Source organism: Geotrypetes seraphini, chromosome 5 (assembly GCF_902459505.1).
Source record: "Geotrypetes seraphini chromosome 5, aGeoSer1.1, whole genome shotgun sequence".
Classification (NCBI taxonomy): domain Eukaryota; kingdom Metazoa; phylum Chordata; class Amphibia; order Gymnophiona; family Dermophiidae; genus Geotrypetes; species Geotrypetes seraphini.
In genome coordinates this window covers 63,023,033-63,043,679 of record NC_047088.1, presented here as the reverse complement: position 1 = coordinate 63,043,679, position 20,647 = coordinate 63,023,033, and the positions used below count along the sequence as shown (strand labels likewise).

General features: G+C 42.4%; 1 protein-coding gene across 4 annotated transcripts in view; it reads left to right on the top strand.

Annotated features, from left to right (window-relative positions):
• Positions 1-19,860, top strand: part of LOC117361648 (probable G-protein coupled receptor 34) — a 36,783-nt gene extending 16,923 nt beyond the window's left edge. For 2 of the 4 annotated variants that reach the window (XM_033947281.1, XM_033947279.1), the window contains exons 2-3: positions 13,302-13,479; positions 17,989-19,860. In XM_033947281.1, coding sequence (XP_033803172.1) covers positions 18,007-19,026 — 1,020 coding nt within the window. In that variant the 5' untranslated portion in view covers positions 13,302-13,479; positions 17,989-18,006 and the 3' untranslated portion in view covers positions 19,027-19,860. Of the gene's footprint in view, positions 1-1,641; positions 1,739-13,301; positions 13,480-17,988 lie in introns of those variants that run through there. The other 2 variants (XM_033947280.1, XM_033947282.1) reach the window with 2 other exon arrangements.
• The last annotated feature ends 787 nt before the right edge of the window (positions 19,861-20,647 follow it).

Sequence of the window (20,647 nt, the reverse complement as noted above, 5' to 3'; positions counted from 1 at the left end):
GTAACCCTAAATGTCATAGCTACTTCTTACCTTAGAGGTTCAAGTTTTTTTTTATTCTTTTCTTTTATAACTTGAACAGGGCCCGGCTCATGAGATTATGGTGCCCTGGTCCATGCCCCACCCTTGAGCTATGTTCCGTCCAGCTCCTCTCTGGTCCATGCCCCTCTCACGGCCAGTTCCATCTCCCTCCTCTGATGCTACTGCCTGGGCCTGGCAGGATGCATTTCATAGCCCAGCGTCAGTGTCAAACAGTAGCGTTGGAGGAGGGAAGTGCTGCACTTCCCTCTTCTGATGCAGGTACTCAACCCTGGTGACCGCTGGCCTATGAAGTTTCACCCTGCCTGGATCGGGCAACAGCGTCAGAAGAGGGAGGAGGGAGAGGAGGGAAATATTCAAGCTTAACTTATGGGCTGGTGATGTCAAGGCCCTGGGTATTTGGTGCCCTTTAGAGCTGGTGCCCTGGTCCATAGGTTAAGCCAGAGCCTCACCTGGTCCATAGGTTAAGCCAGCCCTGAACTTGAATTACCCAATTACACACCTGTACTTCTCTAACTACTTCATTAACTGATTTACAGGGCAGTACTGTATGGATTTATTTGACAAGGCCATATCAGTTCCATTTGTCTATGAAAGCTGTCTCATTCCCCTAACGCAGTGTTTCTCAAGTTGGTCCTGGAGTACCCCTTGCCAGTGAGGTTTTCAGGATATCCACATTGAATATGCATGGAAAGGATTTGCATACAATGGAGGCCAATGTATTAAAACCAATCTCATGCCTACTTATTCATTGTGGATATCTTGACAAGAGGATACTGGCAAGAGGGTACTCCAGGACCGACTTCAGAAACACTGCCCTAACACATAAAAATGTATTTAAAGAGGTCTATATTCAGCTGGTGTCAGTGAGCGTTTTTGTAGCCACCACTGGCCTTATTCCTGGATATTCAGTGTCAAGTCTTGAGTCGTGAGGAAAAGATGTCGAACACATAGCTGGGGATGATCCAAAGCAAACTCTATTTATCAAGTCATAAATGGAAGACTCGACACTGGCAGTGTTTTGGCAATGCTGCCTTTATCAAGAGTCTCCAAATGAGGAGATACAAATTAATGTGCAGTATGAGGTCACAAACAACAGGAGATGGTAACTTCCCAAAACTTGGAAAGTAGAAAACAAGACAGCGAAGGAATACTCTAGTGCTCAATGTATTTTATTGGTGTATCGTGACTTGACACGATTGTGTTTCGGCCCAACTGGGCTTGGCTCAGGAGTAGAGTGATTATAGTACCTAGTCTCTTCCCAAGAATGGCATAAAAACACTCTTTATAACGCAGCAAATGGCTCCCTGTATCTGAAAATGCACTTTCCTCCCTCCAGCTGCAGGCTTTAAAAAAAAATGGGTGCACCTATACAAAAAGTCTTCCCAACAGTAAGCTTCCCCCTCCCAACAACCCCCCCTTGTACCTTTTTTTAGAAGACTGGCAGGAGGGATGCTCACTCTCTTCCACTGGCAAGCCCAGCTCTTCAAAATGGTGGGCCTTCCCTTTCCCGGTGCATCCCGACGCCTAAGACTCCTCCTATGGGAGGGGCCTTAGGACCCTGGGCCAATCAGGACCTTGCCTTAGACCTGTCCCTGGTGCATCCCAGGATGCACTGGGAAGGGGAAGGCCCGTCATTTTGAAGAACCAGACCTACTGGCGAGAGGAAGTGAGCATCCCTCCTGACGGTCTTCTGAAAAAGGTAAGGGGCGGTCAGAGGGGGGATTGGAGGAAGGGACGGCCCACCAGATCACCAGGCTTGTATGGTGGGGGGCTGTCATGAGGGAAGCTTGCTGCCAGTGGGTACCGGCGGGGAGGGGGTCAGAGGGGGATGGCTCACTAGACCACCAGGCTTGTGTGGTGGAGGGCTGTCGGAAGGCCTTTTTTTAATAAGTGCATCTCTTCTTTGTGTGCTGTACATATACAATAGCTGTGCCCATTAGAAAAAAATGCAGCCCTTGCTCTCCCTGCTTGCCGGTTCAGGCAGGAATAGTAGGGGCTGCTTTTTTTTTTTTTGATAGGCAGGCAGGAGGAGGAGCTGTGCTAGCAATTTTTCATCTAAGCACAGCTCCTCCCCCCCCCCCCCTCCTTCCACACACATAACATGCACATAATTTGCATGCTATTGTCCTGAGAATCGCCAGTAAAACAAAAATTGCTCCCACCATTGTATTTTTTTACTGTGGGGTCAGAACTTAGAGAATCTGGCGCTGGGTGGCTTAGTGCAGGGAACTACAGTATTTGTACAAGGCTTCTTTGCTAAGAAGACACTGCCAAGGTGCACACACAGGGAGTAAGGGTTTTGCTTGCTTTCTGTGTTATTAAATAAGGATAGCAGGTTCCACATTGGCACATTGGACCTAGTCCTGAGAAGTCTGATCTGTTAATCCAGTCCTGAGGGTTGCAGAAGAGGTCCATCAAGAAGTTAGTTTAAGGTACTCACTGCAAAAGCATGGAGGGCCTGAAGACAAAAGGTTTTTTTTATTTTTTTATTAATTCCTTTCAGTAACAATATTTTGAGTGGATCCTGAAAGAAAGGAGATTACATACTTTAAGCACTTTAAAAGATACATCAGTGGTTTTAATGGTCCTCATTTGTGGAATCGGTTGCCAGGAGTTAAAATCTTTTAAAAAGGAATTGAAAACTTATCCTCCCTTACAAAACCACGGAAGTGGTTTTTACCACAGGCCGGCATGCTGAATGCTCTGTGCTGCTCCTTACGCTCATAGGAACTCTGAGGGCTCCTTTTACAAAGGTGCGCTAGCGTTTTTAGCGCATGCAATGGATTAGTGCGCGCTACCTAAAAAACTACCACCTTCTCAAGAGGAGGCAGCAGCAGATAACACGCGTGGCATTTTAGCGCGCACTATTCTCTACTTTTCAAAAAATTTATCCAGATATCTTAACCCAACCCTTCCCCCTCCTCCTAGATAAATTCTCCCCCAAAACCTCCACTTAAATAATCTCTTCCTCTCCAAAACACCAACCAAGTATTCAGATCCCTGAAATGTAATGCAATCTTATTTATACTCCAACTGTAATCTATTTGTTATATCACACAGTAACGTACAGTCAATTTAATATCCAATTTGCAAGTTCTTCCGGAATTAATCCAGGTACCTCTCCTCCCTTGTAACCAAAAAAAAACCCAACAACCAATACTGTTGTAACTTCACTGGAAATGTCCAGTTAGCTCTTTTGTAATCCGCCTTGAACTGCAAGGTATAGGCGGAATAGTCCCTAATGTAATGTAATTAAGGCCCTAACGCACCTTTGTAAAAGGAGCCCTGAGTGTCAGGAGCAGCACAGAGCATTTAGGGTGCCATCCTGCGCTAAAAACCACTTCCGGGGTTTTGTAAAAGGGGACGGTGACATAGCGAGGGTGACCGGCATCCAGAATGGTGGCGCCCCTCTCCCACTCCCTCCCCTCCACACCCAGAAGTGACGTCAGAGAAAGTGCCGAAGCCAACGCAGGCAGCAAGTTGTTCGCTGTTCGTGCTGAAGTTAAAAAGGTACGGGGAAGGGGTGCAGGTTCGCGCACTGCAGGGGGAGGGTTGGAGAGGAGGAGGGTGAGCTGGCATCCCGAGGAAGATTTCACATGGGGCGGACCGCCCCCCTCGCACCCCACTTACTATGCCACTGAAAGGGGGGGTTATTTATTTGTACAAGCCTCTTTTTTTTTTAGAGCAAAATGTTGTGAAGCATCTTTGTGAGATTTTTAATTTTAGAAGAGGGTATGATGTAGTAGGGGCTATTTGTTGCAGTTTATTTTGTTGTGAAGATTATGGCTCTTTTTACTAAGCTGCGATAGAATTTTTAGTGTGCGTAGAATTGCCGCATGCACTAAACCCACGCTACGCGGTTAGAACTAACGTCAGCTCAATGCTAGCATTAGCGTCTAGCACGTGCGGTAATTTAGCGTGCGCTAAGCGTGCGCTAAAACCGTTATCACAGCTTAGTAAAAGGAGCCCTATGTTGAAATATTTTATGTTTGTTTTATTGTAATCTGCTTAGGTGGGAATATTTTTTTTTTTAAATGAATGAGTAAATACCAGTTTATGGAACTTGAAAACTTTCAGAATTGTTGACAACTGAAGTTAAAATATTGGAAATACTCTTATGTGCAATACCGTTTTATTAAATTGTTACTGGTGTAAGAGTCTCTTCCTATCTGGTTCTCACAGTGGTACCACACACCAGGGTATTAATTCTTGTGAAGATCATTGGTGGAAGTTTGCCCTAGGGAAAACCCAACTTTTCCAACTGGCATTGTGACCTTCAGCTAATTAGCTGTTGTTCTGGGACAGAGTAGTGCTGAAACCTAGGGGGGGGTGCTACAATATCACTAATTTCAATAAGCGTGAAAATCAGGATGTACAATTTAACTTTCAACACTCAAAGGAAAAATTTATCCTTGATTTAATGAATGTACAGTATATGTCGTTACAAATAAAATAGTTTTATAATATATTTGATTTATTTATATAATGGAAGAATATGCAACTGCATTTATAATTCATATACCCCCCCTCCCTCATTTTTTAGCACCAGCTGGCACGCAAAATGCTGTGCGCTGCACCGATATTCATAGAGTTACTATGAGCGGCAGAGCTATACACAGCATTCAGCGTGCCGGCCGGTGCTAAAAACTGTTTTGTAAACAGGAGGGGTGGAGATAATGAAAATATATGAACAAGTCGAACACAAATAGGCTCATAAAAGTATTCAATTCATTGGTAGCTGTGGTACCTTTGACAACTGGTAAGAGCAGATAGCTTAGCTGGTTTTAAGAAAGGTTTGGATAAATTCCTGGAAGAAAAGTCCATAGTCTGTTATTGAGAAAGACATGGGGGAAGCCATTGCTTGCCCTGTATCGGTAGCATGGAATATTGCTACTCCTTGGGTTTTGGCCAGGTACTTGTGACCTGGATTGGCCACTGTGAGAATGGGCTACTGGGCTTGATGGACCATTCGTCTGACCCAGTAAGGCTATTCTTATGTTCTTATTTGATCTGATCAATGGAAACAGTGGAATAGAAACTTTAAATAAATAATAATTATAATAATCATAAAGCTTACAAAAATTTGATTTATAAGTAAACAAGGGAGCTAGTGAGCAGCTAAACAAGTTGGACCTACAGAGATTCTGCTCTTTCTCTAGTCTGAAACATCATTGGATTTACTTCACAATTTACCGCTTTGGATCTTTTATATTCAACAGCTTCCTTCTTTCTTGCCGCACCATATGCCTGGAACAGATGGCCTGAGCGAGTATGCCAAGCTCCGTCCCTGGCAGTTTTCAAATCCAGGCTAAACACCCACTCTTTTGAGGTTGCTTTTAACTCCTAACCCCCCCACTTGCTTGCAGGGCACCCAGGCCTGAGAAACTCCATGTCCAGTTTGTCTGTTTGATCAGATTGCAAGCAGGGACTGTCTCTTGAATGTTTTAATTTACAGCACATGTACATGTTTCGGCCAAACTGGCCTGCCTCAGGCATCTTGTGAGTCTTCAACGAGATATATCCACTAATGTAGTTGATGCCAGGTCACTGATATACGACTGTGAGTAATCAGATACAATGGCGAGAGTCTTTGGAACCAAAATAGTCCTAAGCCCGCTTCAGCGACTCTCTCCATTGTATCTGATTACTCACAGTCGTACATCAGCGACCTGGCATCAACTGCATTAGTGGATATAACTCGTTGAAGACTCACAAGATGCCTGAGGCAGGCCAGTTTGGCCAAAACATGTACACGTCGAGTCATTGAGGTTTTGGATAAATAAAAGGGCATTTTAGAAAATAGATTGAGTCCACCAGTTTTTATAGGACATTTCCACTCCTAGCTTCACGTCTTTGAGTTTGTGGATTTGGTTCTTCTGTGTATACTCCATTAATTTACAGCGCTGCATATGTCTAGCAGTGCTACAGAAATGATAAGCAGTAGTAGGCTGGGGATAACTGCGGGCGCATAAATGCAAGATGCACTGGATGCTAGGGTCCACCTTGTGGGTTAGCGCTCAAGAAAAGGATCTGGGTATCATTGTAGACAATATGATGAAACCTTCCGCCCAATGTGTGGTGGCGGCGGCCAAAAAAGCAAACAGGATGCTGGGAATTATTTAAAAAGGGATGGTTAACAAAACTAAGAATGTCATAATGCCCCTGTATCTCTCCATGGTGCGACCTCATCTGGAGTATTGCATTCAATTCTGGTCTCCTTATCTCAAGAAAGATATAATGGCGCTAGAAAAGGTTCAAAGAAGAGCGACCAAGATGATAAAGGGGATGGAACTCTTCTCGTATGAGGAAAGACTAAAACGGTTAGGGCTCTTCAGCTTGGAAAAGAGACAACTGAGGGGAGATATGATTGAAGTCTACAAAATCCTAAGTAGAGTAGAACGGGTAGAAACATAGAAACATAGAAAGATGACGGCAGAAAAGGGCTATAGCCCATCAAGTCTGCCCACTCTACTGTCTCACCCCATTAAGTCAGAGTGCTGCTCGACCCACGTACAGATCCCACTGGATGTCCCATTTATTCTTAAAGTCGAGCACGCTGGTGGCCTTGATCACTTGCACTGGTAGTTTGTTCCAGTGATCCACCACCCTTTCTGTAAAGAAATACTTCCTGGTGTCAACACCAAATCTCCCTCCTCTGAGTTTGAGCGGGTGCCCCCTTGTGACTGAAAGTCCCTTAGGAAAGAATATGTCGTTTTCCACCTCGACACGACCTGTGACGTACTTAAACGTCTCAATCATGTCACCACTCTCCCTGCGCTCCTCTAGAGAGTAGAGCTGCAACTTGCCCAGTCTTTCCTCGTATGAGAGACCCTTGAGTCCGGAGACCATCCTAGTGGCCATTCACTGGACTGACTCAGCTCGAAGTACATCTTTACGGTAATGTGGCCTCCAGAATTGCACACAGTACTCCAGATGAGGTCTCACCATGGTTCTGTACAGTGGCATTATGACTTCAGGTTTACGGCTGACGAAGCTTCTATTGATACATCCCAACATCCGCCTTGCCTTGGATGAGGCCTTCTCTACTTGTTTGGCAGCCTTCATGTCTGCACTGATGATTACTCTCAAGTCCCGTTCCTCTGAGGTCGTAGCTAGTGTTTCTCCATTCAAGGTGTATGTTCTGCATGGATTTCTGCTGCCGAGATGCATCACCTTACACTTCTTTGCGTTGAAGCCCAGCTGCCATGTTGAAGACCAGTTTTCCAACTTGTTCAGATCCTGCGCCATACCATCCGTGAGATCGCTTTCACCTACTATATTACACAGTTTGGCATCATCGGCAAACAGCGCTACTTTACCCTGAAGCCCTCGGGTCAAGTCCCTTATGAATATGTTAAAAAGGGATGGTCCCAGGACTGAGCCCTGCGGCACTCCGCTAGTCACCTCCGATGTCTTAGAGAGGGTGCCATTGACCACCACCCTCTGAAGTCTTCCACTCAGCCAATCATTGACCCATGCCGTTAGTTTCTCACCTAACCCCATCGATTTCATCTTGTTTAATAGTCTATGGTGTGGGACACTGTCAAACGCTTTACTGAAATCCAAGTACACTATGTCCAGAGACTCTCCCGAGTCTAGCTTTCCTGTCACCCAGTCAAAGAAGCTGATAAGATTGGATTGGCATGACCTGCCCCTAGTGAATCCATGTTGACAGGGATCCCTCAGATTCCCCTCATCCAATATCGTGTCTAATTTCCCTTTAAGTAGAGTTTCCATGAGTTTACACACTATTGATGTGAGACTTACCGGTCTGTAATTCGCAGCCTCCGCTCTGCAACCCTTTTTGTGCAGAGGAACAACATTGGCAGTTTTCCAGTCCAGGGGGACTCTCCCCGTACTTAGGGAGAGATTGAAGAGCATGGCTAACGGTTCCGCCAAAACATCGCATAGCTCTCTGAGCACTCTTGGGTGCAGATTGTCCGGTCCCATGGCTTTGTTCACCTTGAGTCTTGACAGTTCTTTGTAAACATCAGCTGGTGTGAACTCAAACTTCTGAAATGGGTCATCCATGCTTTGCTTTGCATCCAGCCGAGGCCCGTGCCCTGGTGCCTCGCAGGTAAAGACTGAACAGAAATAATCATTCAGTAGTTTGGCTTTATCGGAGTCAGTTTCCACATAATTCCCATCTGGCGTTCTAAGGCGTACTATCCCGTTTGTGTTCTTTTTCCTGTCGCTAATGTATCTGAAGAAGGATTTGTCCCCTTTCTTGATGTTCTTCGCTAGAGTTTCTTCCATACGAAGTTTGGCTTCCCTGACTGCTGTTTTGACCGCTGCAGACTTTGTCCTGTATTCAATTTTTGCTTCTTTTTCCCCGGTGCGTTTGTATGAGAGAAATGCTCTTTTCTTCTCCTTGACGAGGTGTGATACCTCATCTGTGAACCATTGTGGTTTCCTTTTTCTTTGTTGTTTGGTTACCGATTTTATGTAGCGGATAGTTGCCTCATGAAGGATCGATTTCAAGGTTGTCCACATGGCTTCCACATTATCAGTTACTTCTTGAACCTGTAGCGTCTGGTAGACGAAATCTCCCATGCGTGCGAAGTCAGTGCCCCTGAAATTGAATACCCTTGTTTTTGTTTGTGATCTAGGGAAGCCTTTCTTAAGGTTAAACCATACCATGTTATGGTCACTGGTGGCTAGCATCTCTCCCACCGAGACGTCCGAGACGCTTTCCCCATTCGTAAGTACCAGGTCCAGGATGGCCTGGGCCCTAGTGGGATCGATTTTTTGCTCCGTCAAAAATTACAAAGACTAGGGGACACTCGATGAAGGTACACGGAAATACTTTTAAAACCAATTGGAGGAAATTTTTTTTCACTCAGAGAATAGTTAAGCTCTGGAATGCGTTGCCAGAGGATGTGGTAAGAGCGGATAGCATCGCTGGTTTTAAGAAAGGTTTGAACAAGTTCCTGGAGGAATAGTCCATAGTCTGTTTTTGAGAAAGACAAGGGGGAAGCCACTGCTTGCCCTGTATAGGTAGCATGGAATATTGCTACACCTTGGGTTTTGGCCAGGCACTAGTGACCTGGATTGGCCACCGTGAGAATGGGTTACTGGGCTTGATGGACCATTGGTCTGACCCATTAAGGCTATTCTTATGTTCTTACGGTATTCCATAACAGAATCTAGGCACCCAGTTCTACACCTGCCCCCTATATACATGCACAATAGAATTCTGTGGGCAGTCAAGCATGGATCATGCTCAGCTGTGATCACAGATTTTTTGAATCTGAAATATACAGCAGGGAGGAGAAATTTATGATACAGCAGAGCAGACCCAGCACACAAGTAATTTCAGGGAAAACAAGTCTGTTGGTTACTTAAAGGACCACAGAGTGACAGACCACATATTGTGCTGAGTAATTCCGAGCTCTTTGCTGCAATAGTTTCAGGGCTGGGGCTTTCTTTCATTCTTCTTCACAATTGTGAAAAAGCGAGACTGGGAGAAAAGACCAGTAGGGAAACAAAACAAAATATATTTCATTTTAAAACTTTTTACCAGCAGACTATATATTTCACACAGTTTCTCACCACCACCCTACAATTGTCTTGGACTTACAAAATTAGTGAATTTCACACAACCAAACAGTATGTAAGCCTATATTCTCAATCGGCAAATTTCAAAATCAAACCCAAATTTTACTGGAAGAGGAAGGAAAAGATTTCAGATGTGCATGGGTTGCCCACTCCAGTTCACCATGTTTACAAGCACTCCATCAGAAATCAGAAAAACCTCCCCCTCCAATTACTCATATTGTATGGAATACATCATTCCTTTTTATACATACTTCATTCATTTTGTTGATTAACCTGAACATGCGGCAGGTAATCGTTAACTGACAACAGTTTATTTTTTGGTGGATACTTAACTGACCTGATGGAAGCTCTGTTTCATAAAATACTTCTTCAGGAGATGTCTGTAGCCAGACTTTTAAACTCTAGTGTTATCAGCTGTTTCTGAGATCCAAACAAACCGCAACCTTTAAGGAAGTTGTTTTTGACTGGTTTAGATCATTTCTGACCAATAGAACTTTTCAGGTTAAGACTAATGAAAGAGTATCTGCTCTATATCTGCTATGGTACCCAGAGGTGGTGCACTCAAATCCCAGTGGTGCTCCTTGTGGCTCACTGGGTGAGCTGCTGCCTCTGCACCCAAAGGTTGTAAGATCAAATCCTAGTGCTTCTCCTTGAAACCCTGGGCAAGTCACTTAATCCTCTAGTGCCCACCACTTTGAAATGCCAGAGCCACAAAAAGGCAGTATACAAATCCCCCTTCCTTTCAAGGGAGTTTCACAGGGGTCATCACTTTCTCCAATGTTGTTTAATCTTTATCTTGAGCCTTTGAGTAGAGTACAGGCCTATGTAAATGTCCGTTTTTTTTCCTCCATGAAGATGTTGCCCCTAAGGTGACTTGTTATATGGAAATTGTAAAAAATTGGATGAATACTCATAAATTGTTATTGAACACAGCTAAATCAGAAATTCCAATGATAAATAGACAGGTTGGCGTAGGCCCGAAATTGTTAATAGGTGTAATATGTGATATGATAATGCATTCTACAATTTTAAATTTAGGTATGTGGTTAGATGAGATCCTGTCATTTTGAGAACAAGTTGAGAAAGTGATTTGTTTGTTTTTATTATTTGAGATTGATTACAAAGCTGAAATCTATGTTATGTGCAAATGATTTCCCGAGTTGTTGTTCAAAGTCTAGTTTTATCCAGTCTTGAGTTTTGTAATGCTCTTTACTTGGGATTAGCCCAGGCTAAAATTCAAGTTCTCCAAATAACACAGAATGCTGCAGCTAGGGTGATTTTAATTGGCTTTAAGTGGTGTGATATCACTGTGCAACAGAGGTTTAGGGGCATGAATTGTAGTGGGTGTTCTATAGTGATTTGGGGTTGCTGAATTCAAAACTGACCTTAATTTTTCAGTATAACCCTCTGATTTTTGGCAAAAGAGCATTATAATGCAAAAATTAACATTTTCCCTTATGTTTTCTAATGCTTGGAGTAAATGTTATAACAATCTCTGAAATATTAAAACAGTTTGCCTCAAATTAGATTTTCCCCCCCAACAATAGTGGTAGTGGTAGTGATGAGCACAGGGTTAGGTATATAACATCATGTGACACCCGTGTTAAAATAATTACACTGGTTGCCAGTGCAATTTCATGTGCAGAACTATGTTTGGTTTATCAGAGTCTGTACTGTGTTGCCCTTGTTGGGGTTACCATATTTGAAGACAGAGAAACCCAGATGCATGGCTCCACCAGGGTCGTGACTTTGAAACTACCCCCAGCCCTGCCCCATTTGCCTCCAGCCCCACCCTGCTCTGCCTCTAGCCCTACCCCCAAGAGCCACATCTCTTTTTTCTGACCTCCAGACCTAGTAAAAGGGCTCCTTAGTCTTCAGACTCAGAGGGACTTCCCCTCCCAATATGTTTTGTGAAAAAGTGGCAACCTCAGTAGACATGCCTTCAAATAAGCCCCCTCCTTATTATGCCCCAGCATGTCAGCATTCATTTTCTCATATTTTTAAGTTAAACATAAGCTCGCCCACCAGAAAGAAAAACTAAGGTGATCCCAATTCTTCCAATTGCGAGTAATCTTGTGTAGATTTGCTATAGTTGTCCTTTATTTTTATTTTTCGTTGTTTTTTCACCCACAAATCCGGGGGGGGGGGGAGCGAGGGGGGTATATCTTTTGTTTTGGTATTATTTCTGATGGTAATGATGGACGGGGGAGGGAATTTTTATCTTTTGTATAGATACTGATTGATTATAAGTGCTTGGTTGATTATCATTATTTGTATATAAATTGTATTGCACTTTTTGTTGGCACTAAAAACTAAATAAAGTTCAAATATGCCCCCTTCTAGAGACAGAGGTGCTGATGCAGGAAGCCTTTTGGTAAACCACGGTTCTACTGAAAAATGATTGATCCTAAAATAATGTAGCATGCTATAAACAATGAACATGCAAATTACTGCTGCGTTAAAACTGTGACAGTCATTTGCAGCTGATTGCTAAATGTCACCGTTCCTCTAAGTACAAGTGGTGATTGACTTAAGCAATAACAGGAGGGTGGTGCAAAGACAGATTTAGCACCACAAGGGTTGAGAGTTCAATACCCACTATTGTTTGTGGGGATGACTTTTAGTCTCCTATTGAGACAAACATGGGGGAACCATCACTTGCCCTGGGATTGGTTAGCATAGAATGTTGCTACCATTACAATTTCTACCAGGTAATTGTGACCTAGATTGGCCACTGTGGAAACAGAACACTGGACTAAATGGACCATTGGTCTGACCTAGTATGGCTATTCTTATGTAGGGTGACAGTAAAAACCACCCATATCTGCATCGGTCCCCCCTCTCTTCCTCCCTTCCTGAACCAAACCTTCAATCTCTGGTGTCTAGCAGCAACCCCATCCTGCCAATCTGATCCCCCTGTTCTCCCAGTTTAATTAAAAAAAAAAAAAAAAAAAATCCCTGGTGTTTAGGACACCCTCACCCCCTATGACCAGACCTGTCCCTTGCATCTGCTATTTCTGTGGGCAGTAGAGTGGACGCAACACACTGCCTTCAGATATGACTAATGAACTTTCCTGCCAAAATTCATGACCAACAGACCTCCCTGTTCTCAATCAGGTCAGTGAACCCACTATATATAAAGAAAAACTGCAGACCTCGCAGAATACCATGAAGAAAAACCACAGCATGATGGCTGAAACATTGGTTCTACCTACCCAGACATGGGAAGACCCGGACAACATCAACAATCATGACGCCAGCCACGGAAGCCTGCTGCCTAAGAGAACATGAAAGTTCAGTTCTCTGCGTGTTGTTTCCTCCTCTGACCTAAGAAACATGTCTTCTTTATCCAGCCAAAAGGATGTGCAGTGTGAGAGCACACACTTGAGGGAAGACGATTTTTTAGCTTGGAGATTGTAGCTGAGTTACTACTTAGGCACTAGTTAATCCCTTTGACTGATTATGAAATTGTGAGCTGAAATTGCTGAATGACGCTGATATAATTGACATTCAATAGATCTTTTGAGAATGAACTTTGTAAAACACAATAAAGAGCAGATCAAAGGGGTGCTGTATTTGATGTCATGAATTTAGTAACACTTGATTTTTCTCCCTCTCATTTTACTAGTCCCCTGACTCCCCAATATGGGGCTTGATGTGACATATGTGAATAGTTTGGTTTTTATATTGTTCGCTTTCTCTAGCCACATCCTCTTGCTACGTTAGAGCTCCAGATGACGGAAGGAGGGAAAAAGCTATCAGAAAGCGAACCATCACCTGTTGTGGTCTGGAAAGTACATGACATTCAAGGTAAAATGTATCAGCCAACAGAAGAAAGAAAAACATTGTAAGCAAGAATCTGAATGTTCCTGAGCTCCTGAGGTATGTGATGGAAGTATTTAACTTGTCTTTTTCTGTTTGCTCTTTGGTGCGATGTTCATAGGAACCTGGTGACTTTTAACACTTCTGAGTTTAATTTCCTTTATATACTGAGCTGCACCTAAGATATATGTCCTGGATTGGAATCTATGAAACCAACTTAAATTGGAGAAAATAGAAATTTGTTCAAACAAAAAACTAATATGGATCAGAGAACAAATTCTTATTAAGTTTTAATTAGATTACCAGACCTCAAATACCCAAGGCACTACTTAAATCATTTTTCATGCCCTTGCTGGGGTGGTATATTCATCATTGGTCTTGGTAAAGTGACATGTGCTGTAAATATTTTTAGTTATTTTTAATTTCATTCAATAAATATAAAGTGCATTTAGTGCATAAGGTGCTAAAGAAAGGAAGGCACTTATCTTTTGTGCCCGAAGGCTGCCCAACCGTTTCACACTTGGTTTCGTCAGGGGCTATGCCTCCTTATATTTATGCACCTAACTTATTTGAAAAAACTTCAACGGAGCTGCAATTGCCAGCACCCGCTGGTATGTGCGGGAAAAAACACAGAATGAAACACACATTGATTAAAAGAAAAAGAGGGACCAAATCAGACCTGGGATTCCGGAGATAAAAGGCCCCGCTTCCTAGAACTATCTGTGCAAACTATTGCACCTCCACAATTATTTTATGCATTTGTCCCACTGCCCTGCAAACTGCTCCATTCCAAAAAATAAAAATACTCCCCCCCCCTTACACTGGTCCATCACCAACTTCCCTCTTGTAGTGATGAGCTATAGAACTTAGGCGCTAAGGCTCTGATTCTACAAAAGTTGCCAAAAGTTAATTGCCGGCAGACACCCAGATCGCACCTACAAGTGACTAACTTAAGGGTTTTAAATGGCTTTAAGTGGTGTGATAACACTCTGCAACAGAGGTTTAGAGGCATGAATTGTAGTGGGTGTTCTATAGTGATTTGGGGTTGCTGAATTCAAAACTGACCTTAATTTTTCAGTATAACCCTCTGATTTTTGGCAAAAGAGCATTATAATGCAAAAATTAACATTTTCACTATGTTTTCTAATGCTTGGAGTAAATGTTATAGCAATCGCTGAAATATTAAAACAGTTTGCCTCAAATTAGATTTCCCCCCCCCCGACAATATTGGTAGTGTTAGTGATGAGCACAGGGAAAGGTTTCACCAGGACATTGCTACAATGGAGAAATGATATCAGGACAGATGGAATTCATCAATTCTGGCTGACTATTGTTGAACATTAATTAGAGATGCTCCTAATCTCATTTATAAACGCACTTCAACAGCAAAATGATTCTAGCAAATTATATTTATAGGAACTCTTAAATCAGCGCAACGCGTTATATTATGACTTATCATGCTACAAATATTTGCGATTTGCTCAAAAACTATGGGCTCCTTTTACTAAGCTGCGCTAGCGGTTTTAGCTGGACTGCTTCTCGCGGTATGAATATCGGCTCCAATGAATTCTTGATTCATGATGCGACTAATTATACGGTATGATGGTCCACTAATATGTTGTTATTATAATTATTCTGGGCTTCTTTTAAATTTTTGTAAGCTTTATAAAATAGATACAGCATATGCATCTGTGATATATCGCTACCTAATTATCCTGTTATAAACCTACTCTCAGGGCCCCTTTTACTACAGCTAAGCACACGCTAATGAACACTAGCATGCGCTAAATGCTGCACTTATTTTCTTCCTATGGGCCATATGACACTTAGGGCTCCTTTTACGAAGCATGCACCTTTTTAGCATGCGCTAACCCATGCGCTAGCCGAAAAACTACTGCCTGCTCAAGAGGAGGTGGTAGCGGCTAGCGCGGCCGGCAAATTAGCGCGCGTTAAATCGCTAACGTGGCTTCGTAAAAGGAGCTCTTAGGAACAGATTCTATAAGTGGCACATAAGTTAGACATCACTAGGCACTTACTACTACTACTACTATTTATTATTTCTATAGCGCTACCAGGCACATGTAGTGCTATACATTAATCATGCAAGAGACAGTCCCTGTACAAAAGAGTTTACAATCTGATTATGACAAACAGGACAGAAGGGTGAATCTATACACGTTGCTCAGGTAGGGAATTTCAAAAGGAATGAGGTAGTAGGGTAGAGGACTTTAGAGGGAGTGACAAACAGATGTGAGTGCTTTATAACTGAGTTGGGGTTATGACATAGAAATAAAATCCACCATATATCCCATATAACCCACCCTAAAACTTCTCGGGGTGATGATAGACCGATGCCGCACCATGCAACTGCAAATCAGCAAAACAATCCAGAAATCCTTCGCAGTCACGCGGAACTTACGACAAATAAGAAAATACTTTGACAGAGAGCAATTCCAACTCCTGGTCCAGTCCCTAGTTCTGGGACTACTAGACTACTTCAACATCCTATACCTGTAGGCATGATAAAACAATTATAGACTGTTCAAAACACGGCCCTCAGATTGCTCTATTCATTAAGCAAATATGACCAAATCATTACAGCATACCTAGACATGCACTGGTTCCCAATAGAAGCACAAATATTATTCAATTTCTACTATCTACTATACAAATCCCTGAATGACACTATCCCCACCTACCTGAATGATCACCTTATCCGGAACAACTCAACCAAACCAAGGAGAAGTCAGACTCTATTTATTCACCCTTCCCAATCAAAGGCACACACCATAAGAGATTATACGACGGATTACTAGCAACTCAGGCAGCGAAACTAGACCACCATCTCGCTCACATTCTGTTAACATTGCCTGATTACAAAACCCTCTGAAGGGAAAAAAAGGGAACTTTGTCAAGACAAGTTAATACCATACCTAAGTTTCCCATGTTTCTGAATAAGTCTCAGTCTTGTATTTACTACCTAATCTTGTAATGCTTCTGGAAATGTCCAGCATACCTCTTTTGTAATCCGCCTAGAACTGTGAGGTTAAGGCGGAATAAAAGTCATTAATGTTATGTAATGTAATGACTTAGCTGCAGCTTCAAAAAAGTGGGCTTTCAGCCTGGATTTGAATACCGCTGACGTACCAAGTTAGGCAGTAAGATAGAACAGAAAGTTGAGAGATGGCAGTAGAGAAGGGTACATACAAAAGAGACATCAAATGGATGGAGTTCCTGGGGTGGAGTATAGGGAGAGATAAGAGAGGAGAGGTACTGAGGAGCTGCAGAGTGAATTTAGGTCAATAAGAGGAGTTTGAACTGTATGCGGAAATGGACAGGGAGTCAGTGAAGTGATTTGAGGAGAGGGGTAATGTGAGCATATTGACACTGGCATGCAGAAGCATTTTGAACAGATAGAAGGGGAGAGAGCGTGAAACTGTTTGTTTTAGTTGAGCTTAATTGGCATTTTAATTGAAAATTCCATTAACACTCAATTTAAGTTAGGAGGTGCTTGGTGACGCCTAAACCCAGGTGCCTAGCCACACCTACTGAAAAATAGGTGTGTTTAGGGGCGGAATGTAGGTGTGGTAAGAGTTAGGTGCCGCTAGGCACCTGCAATGTAGGCCGGAAAAACCCTGGCTTACATTGCAAGAGCCAGTGAAGTGATTTGAGGAGAGGGGTAATGTGAGCATAATGACACTGGCATGCAGAAGCATTTTGAACAGATAGAAGGGGAGAGAGCGTGAAACTGTTTGTTTTAATTGAGCTTAATTGGCATTTTAATTGAAAATTCCATTAACACTCAATTTAAGTTAGGAGGTGCTTGGTGACGCCTAAACCCAGGTGCCTAGCCACACCTACTAAAAAATAGGTGTGTTTAGGGGCGGAGTGTAGGTGTGGTAAGAGTTAGGTGCCGCTAGGCACCTGCAATGTAGGCCGGAAAAACCCTGGCTTACATTGCAAGTGCCTACAATGTAGGCACTTAGCAATGCCTAAGTTGAATTTACGTACTAATGAGAGTGATTATATTAGTGGCACCTAGATTTGATTTTTTCCTTTTTTTTTTTTTTTTTTTTTTTTTAAACAGCCATTATTACCCACCTTTTGTTTTTCCCTTTTATGTTTTTTCTTCTCTTCTATCAAAAACTGTAACTACTCCCCCGCTTAACCACACATGTCCTGTATGTTTTACCCACACATTAATCTAAAATTAGATTTACAATCAGTTTGTAAAGTGTGTTATATTTTAACTAACAACAAATTTGTTTTTTATGTCACTATTAATATTGTACTTGTTTCATTTATTAATACATGTGATTTCATTGTACATCGCCTAGCAACTTATATAGGCGATTCATCAAGAATAAATAAACTTGAAACTTGAAACTTGATTCATGTGTGTTAGGCGCAACTTTCCAGGCACCCAGGCGCCACTTATAGAATGTGGCCCTTAGTGCTTGCTAATGTCTGTTAACGCACCCTAAGCTTTAGTACAAGGTCATTCCGCCTTGCTTGTATAATCATATTACTATATATTACTTATATTTCATTTTTCTTGTTTTTTTACAGAACCTTAAAAACCAAACCATGGGCTCTCTGGCCAACCTGTTACCTTTTTCAACAAATGTGTCCCTGAAGTTCACTGAAAACAAATCTACTTCACTTCCTTGTGAAATCCAAGATGGCTTCCTTTCTTTGACACTTCCTATAACATATTCCTTCATATTTGGAATCAGCGTGCTAAGCAATGCTTTGGCCTTCTGGGTGTTCTGGTATAGCCCACAGAGAAAGATATCTATGACTGTGTATATGAGGCATTTGATTGTATCTGATCTTCTGCTTTCTCTCTGCCTGCCGTTCCGGATTGCCTACCAAAACTACCCCGGTCCTATGATCCTTTGCAAGTTTGTTGGTGCATTCTTCTATGTCAATATGTATGCCGGAATTATGTTTTTAAGCCTTATCAGCTTGGACCGATATCTGAAGATCATCAAACCCTTTCAGCAGTTCAGAATCCACAGTTGCCAGTGGAGCTCTAGAGCTTCTATAATGGTCTGGCTGACAATTTTCATCTGTGCACTGCCTTTAATAATTTTAGATAGGGAACATGTTCCATGTGGTGGGAAGTGCTTCCATTTCAGAGAACAAAACGCATTGGGCGCGACATGTAACATAATTGCAGTGGTTGCATTTTATATCCTCTTGCTTCTATTCATATATTCCTATGGTAAAATATCTGCCAAACTGCACAAATTCTCTTGGGGAAAATCTCATCCACAAGCAAGAAGGAACGGCATGGCAGTCACAAAACCCCTTATAGTCCTTGCTGTCTTCATTTTATGCTTCGTTCCGTATCATGTTGTCCGTATACCATACATCCTGGTTCAGAAGGATATCATCTCTAGCCTTCCATGGAGGCAGACTTTTCATATTGCCAATGAACTAGTACTCTGCATCGCTGCCTTCAACAGCTGTCTGGACCCTATAATTTACTTCTTTTTGTCCAACAGTTTCAGGAAAGCCGTATGCTGTATCGTTCAAGGCAAATTTAAGAACCTTTATCAGGGGACATTACCCAACAGCAACAAGCCCCCTACAGAGTGCTAATACTGTATGTTCAGTGACTTTTTAAAGAGATAGAGAAATGCCTTGACTCACAGTCTGAGTGACGGTAACTTGGTACAATAAAACAGATAAGAAATGCTAAGAAGCCTAGCATTGAATTATGATACATCAGCATCAAAACAACTGATTAAAAATGGCAGCCCTTTGGATCTTTCTTATGGCTATATTACGCTGTTATGAACTTTTAGGGATGGACTTTTTAAAAATTTTTAAATCTAAGTTTCCTCCTGTATCTTTTGGGTTTACAACACAATCAAAACCACCCTCTGCTGGAGTAATGGTGCCATGTGAGTCTTCATTCATAATGATTCAGATTTCCCCCCCAACTTTTTTTACCATCTTCATTTCCCATTGAGTTCAGCCATTGCAGAGACGGTGCAGCAACTGGTTTGCATTCTTTCCTCATGACTGCAATGCTGTTATTGAATGGATCTTGTAGATTTAGAGAACCAATATGATGGCTACATAATGGATAGATGACATTAGATATGTTTTACTTTTTTTTTATAAACTAATGCACCTGCATATCCGACAAGATGTTATGATACTTAGTAGTCCTGTTTATTAATGGTAGGACATTTCCAAATAGCAGAAGGGTGTTGGGTATTTGTTGCACCTGGGCTGTGAGACTGATGGTGATAACAATGATTTCAAATGAACCAATCTTCTCTGTATATAGCTTTTTTTTTCTTACAACAATTTCAGAGATGTCAAAGGTGTCCTGTCCCAAAGCTGAAGACTTCCCACCACTATGCTGGAGATTTAAGACTAATGAGTGAGGTTTCTCTTGTGGGCCCCAGCCATGTTTTAAACCAGTTCTCGCATATGTACATTTCAAAAACTGACATATTTTAATCAATAAACAGAAAATTAAATTACTTTTTCTACTTTTTGATGTCTGGTTTCTGGTTTCTTCTATCTTCTAACTGACTTGCAAGAGTTTCTTTGTCCATTTGCCATTTATTCTCTATGTCCATCATTTATCCTCCCTCTGTATTCTTATTCCCCTATCCAGTATCTTTGTATCTCTGCCTATTTCTTCTCTGTGTCCTTCTTCTTGCCCTGTTAATCATCTCTCTGTGTCCATGCCCCTCTCCACCCTCCCCATGTCCAGTATGACCCTTCTGTGTCTTTATCCATCCCCAAGTCCAGCCTCTCCCCTCTTTCTTCTCTTCCTCCTCACCACACACCACACCCCCCCCCAACCCTCACCTCTGAGGCCAGCATCTGTCCATCTCTTTTCCTTCCCTCTAGTCCCTACCCCCTCCCTGGGAGCCAGCATCTCCCTTCCTTCATGTCCTCCATTCCCAGGGGCCAGCATATTTCTTCCTTTCCTCCTGTCTCCCCCAACTTCCACAGACCAGGATCTCTTTTCCTTGCTGACCCCATTCTCAGGGGCAATTATTTCTCTTCATTTCTTCCTGTCCTCTGTCTCTTGGCCCCCCTACTCCCCAGGTATTACCATTTCTTTATTTCCTTCCTGCTCCCCTTTCACCCTAGTGGCCAGCCTTCCTCCTTCCCTCTTCCACTCCTCTTGCCCTTATGTTACCCTATCTCCCTTGGGTAGAGCATCAAGTTTCAAGTTTATTAAAATATTTTTTTG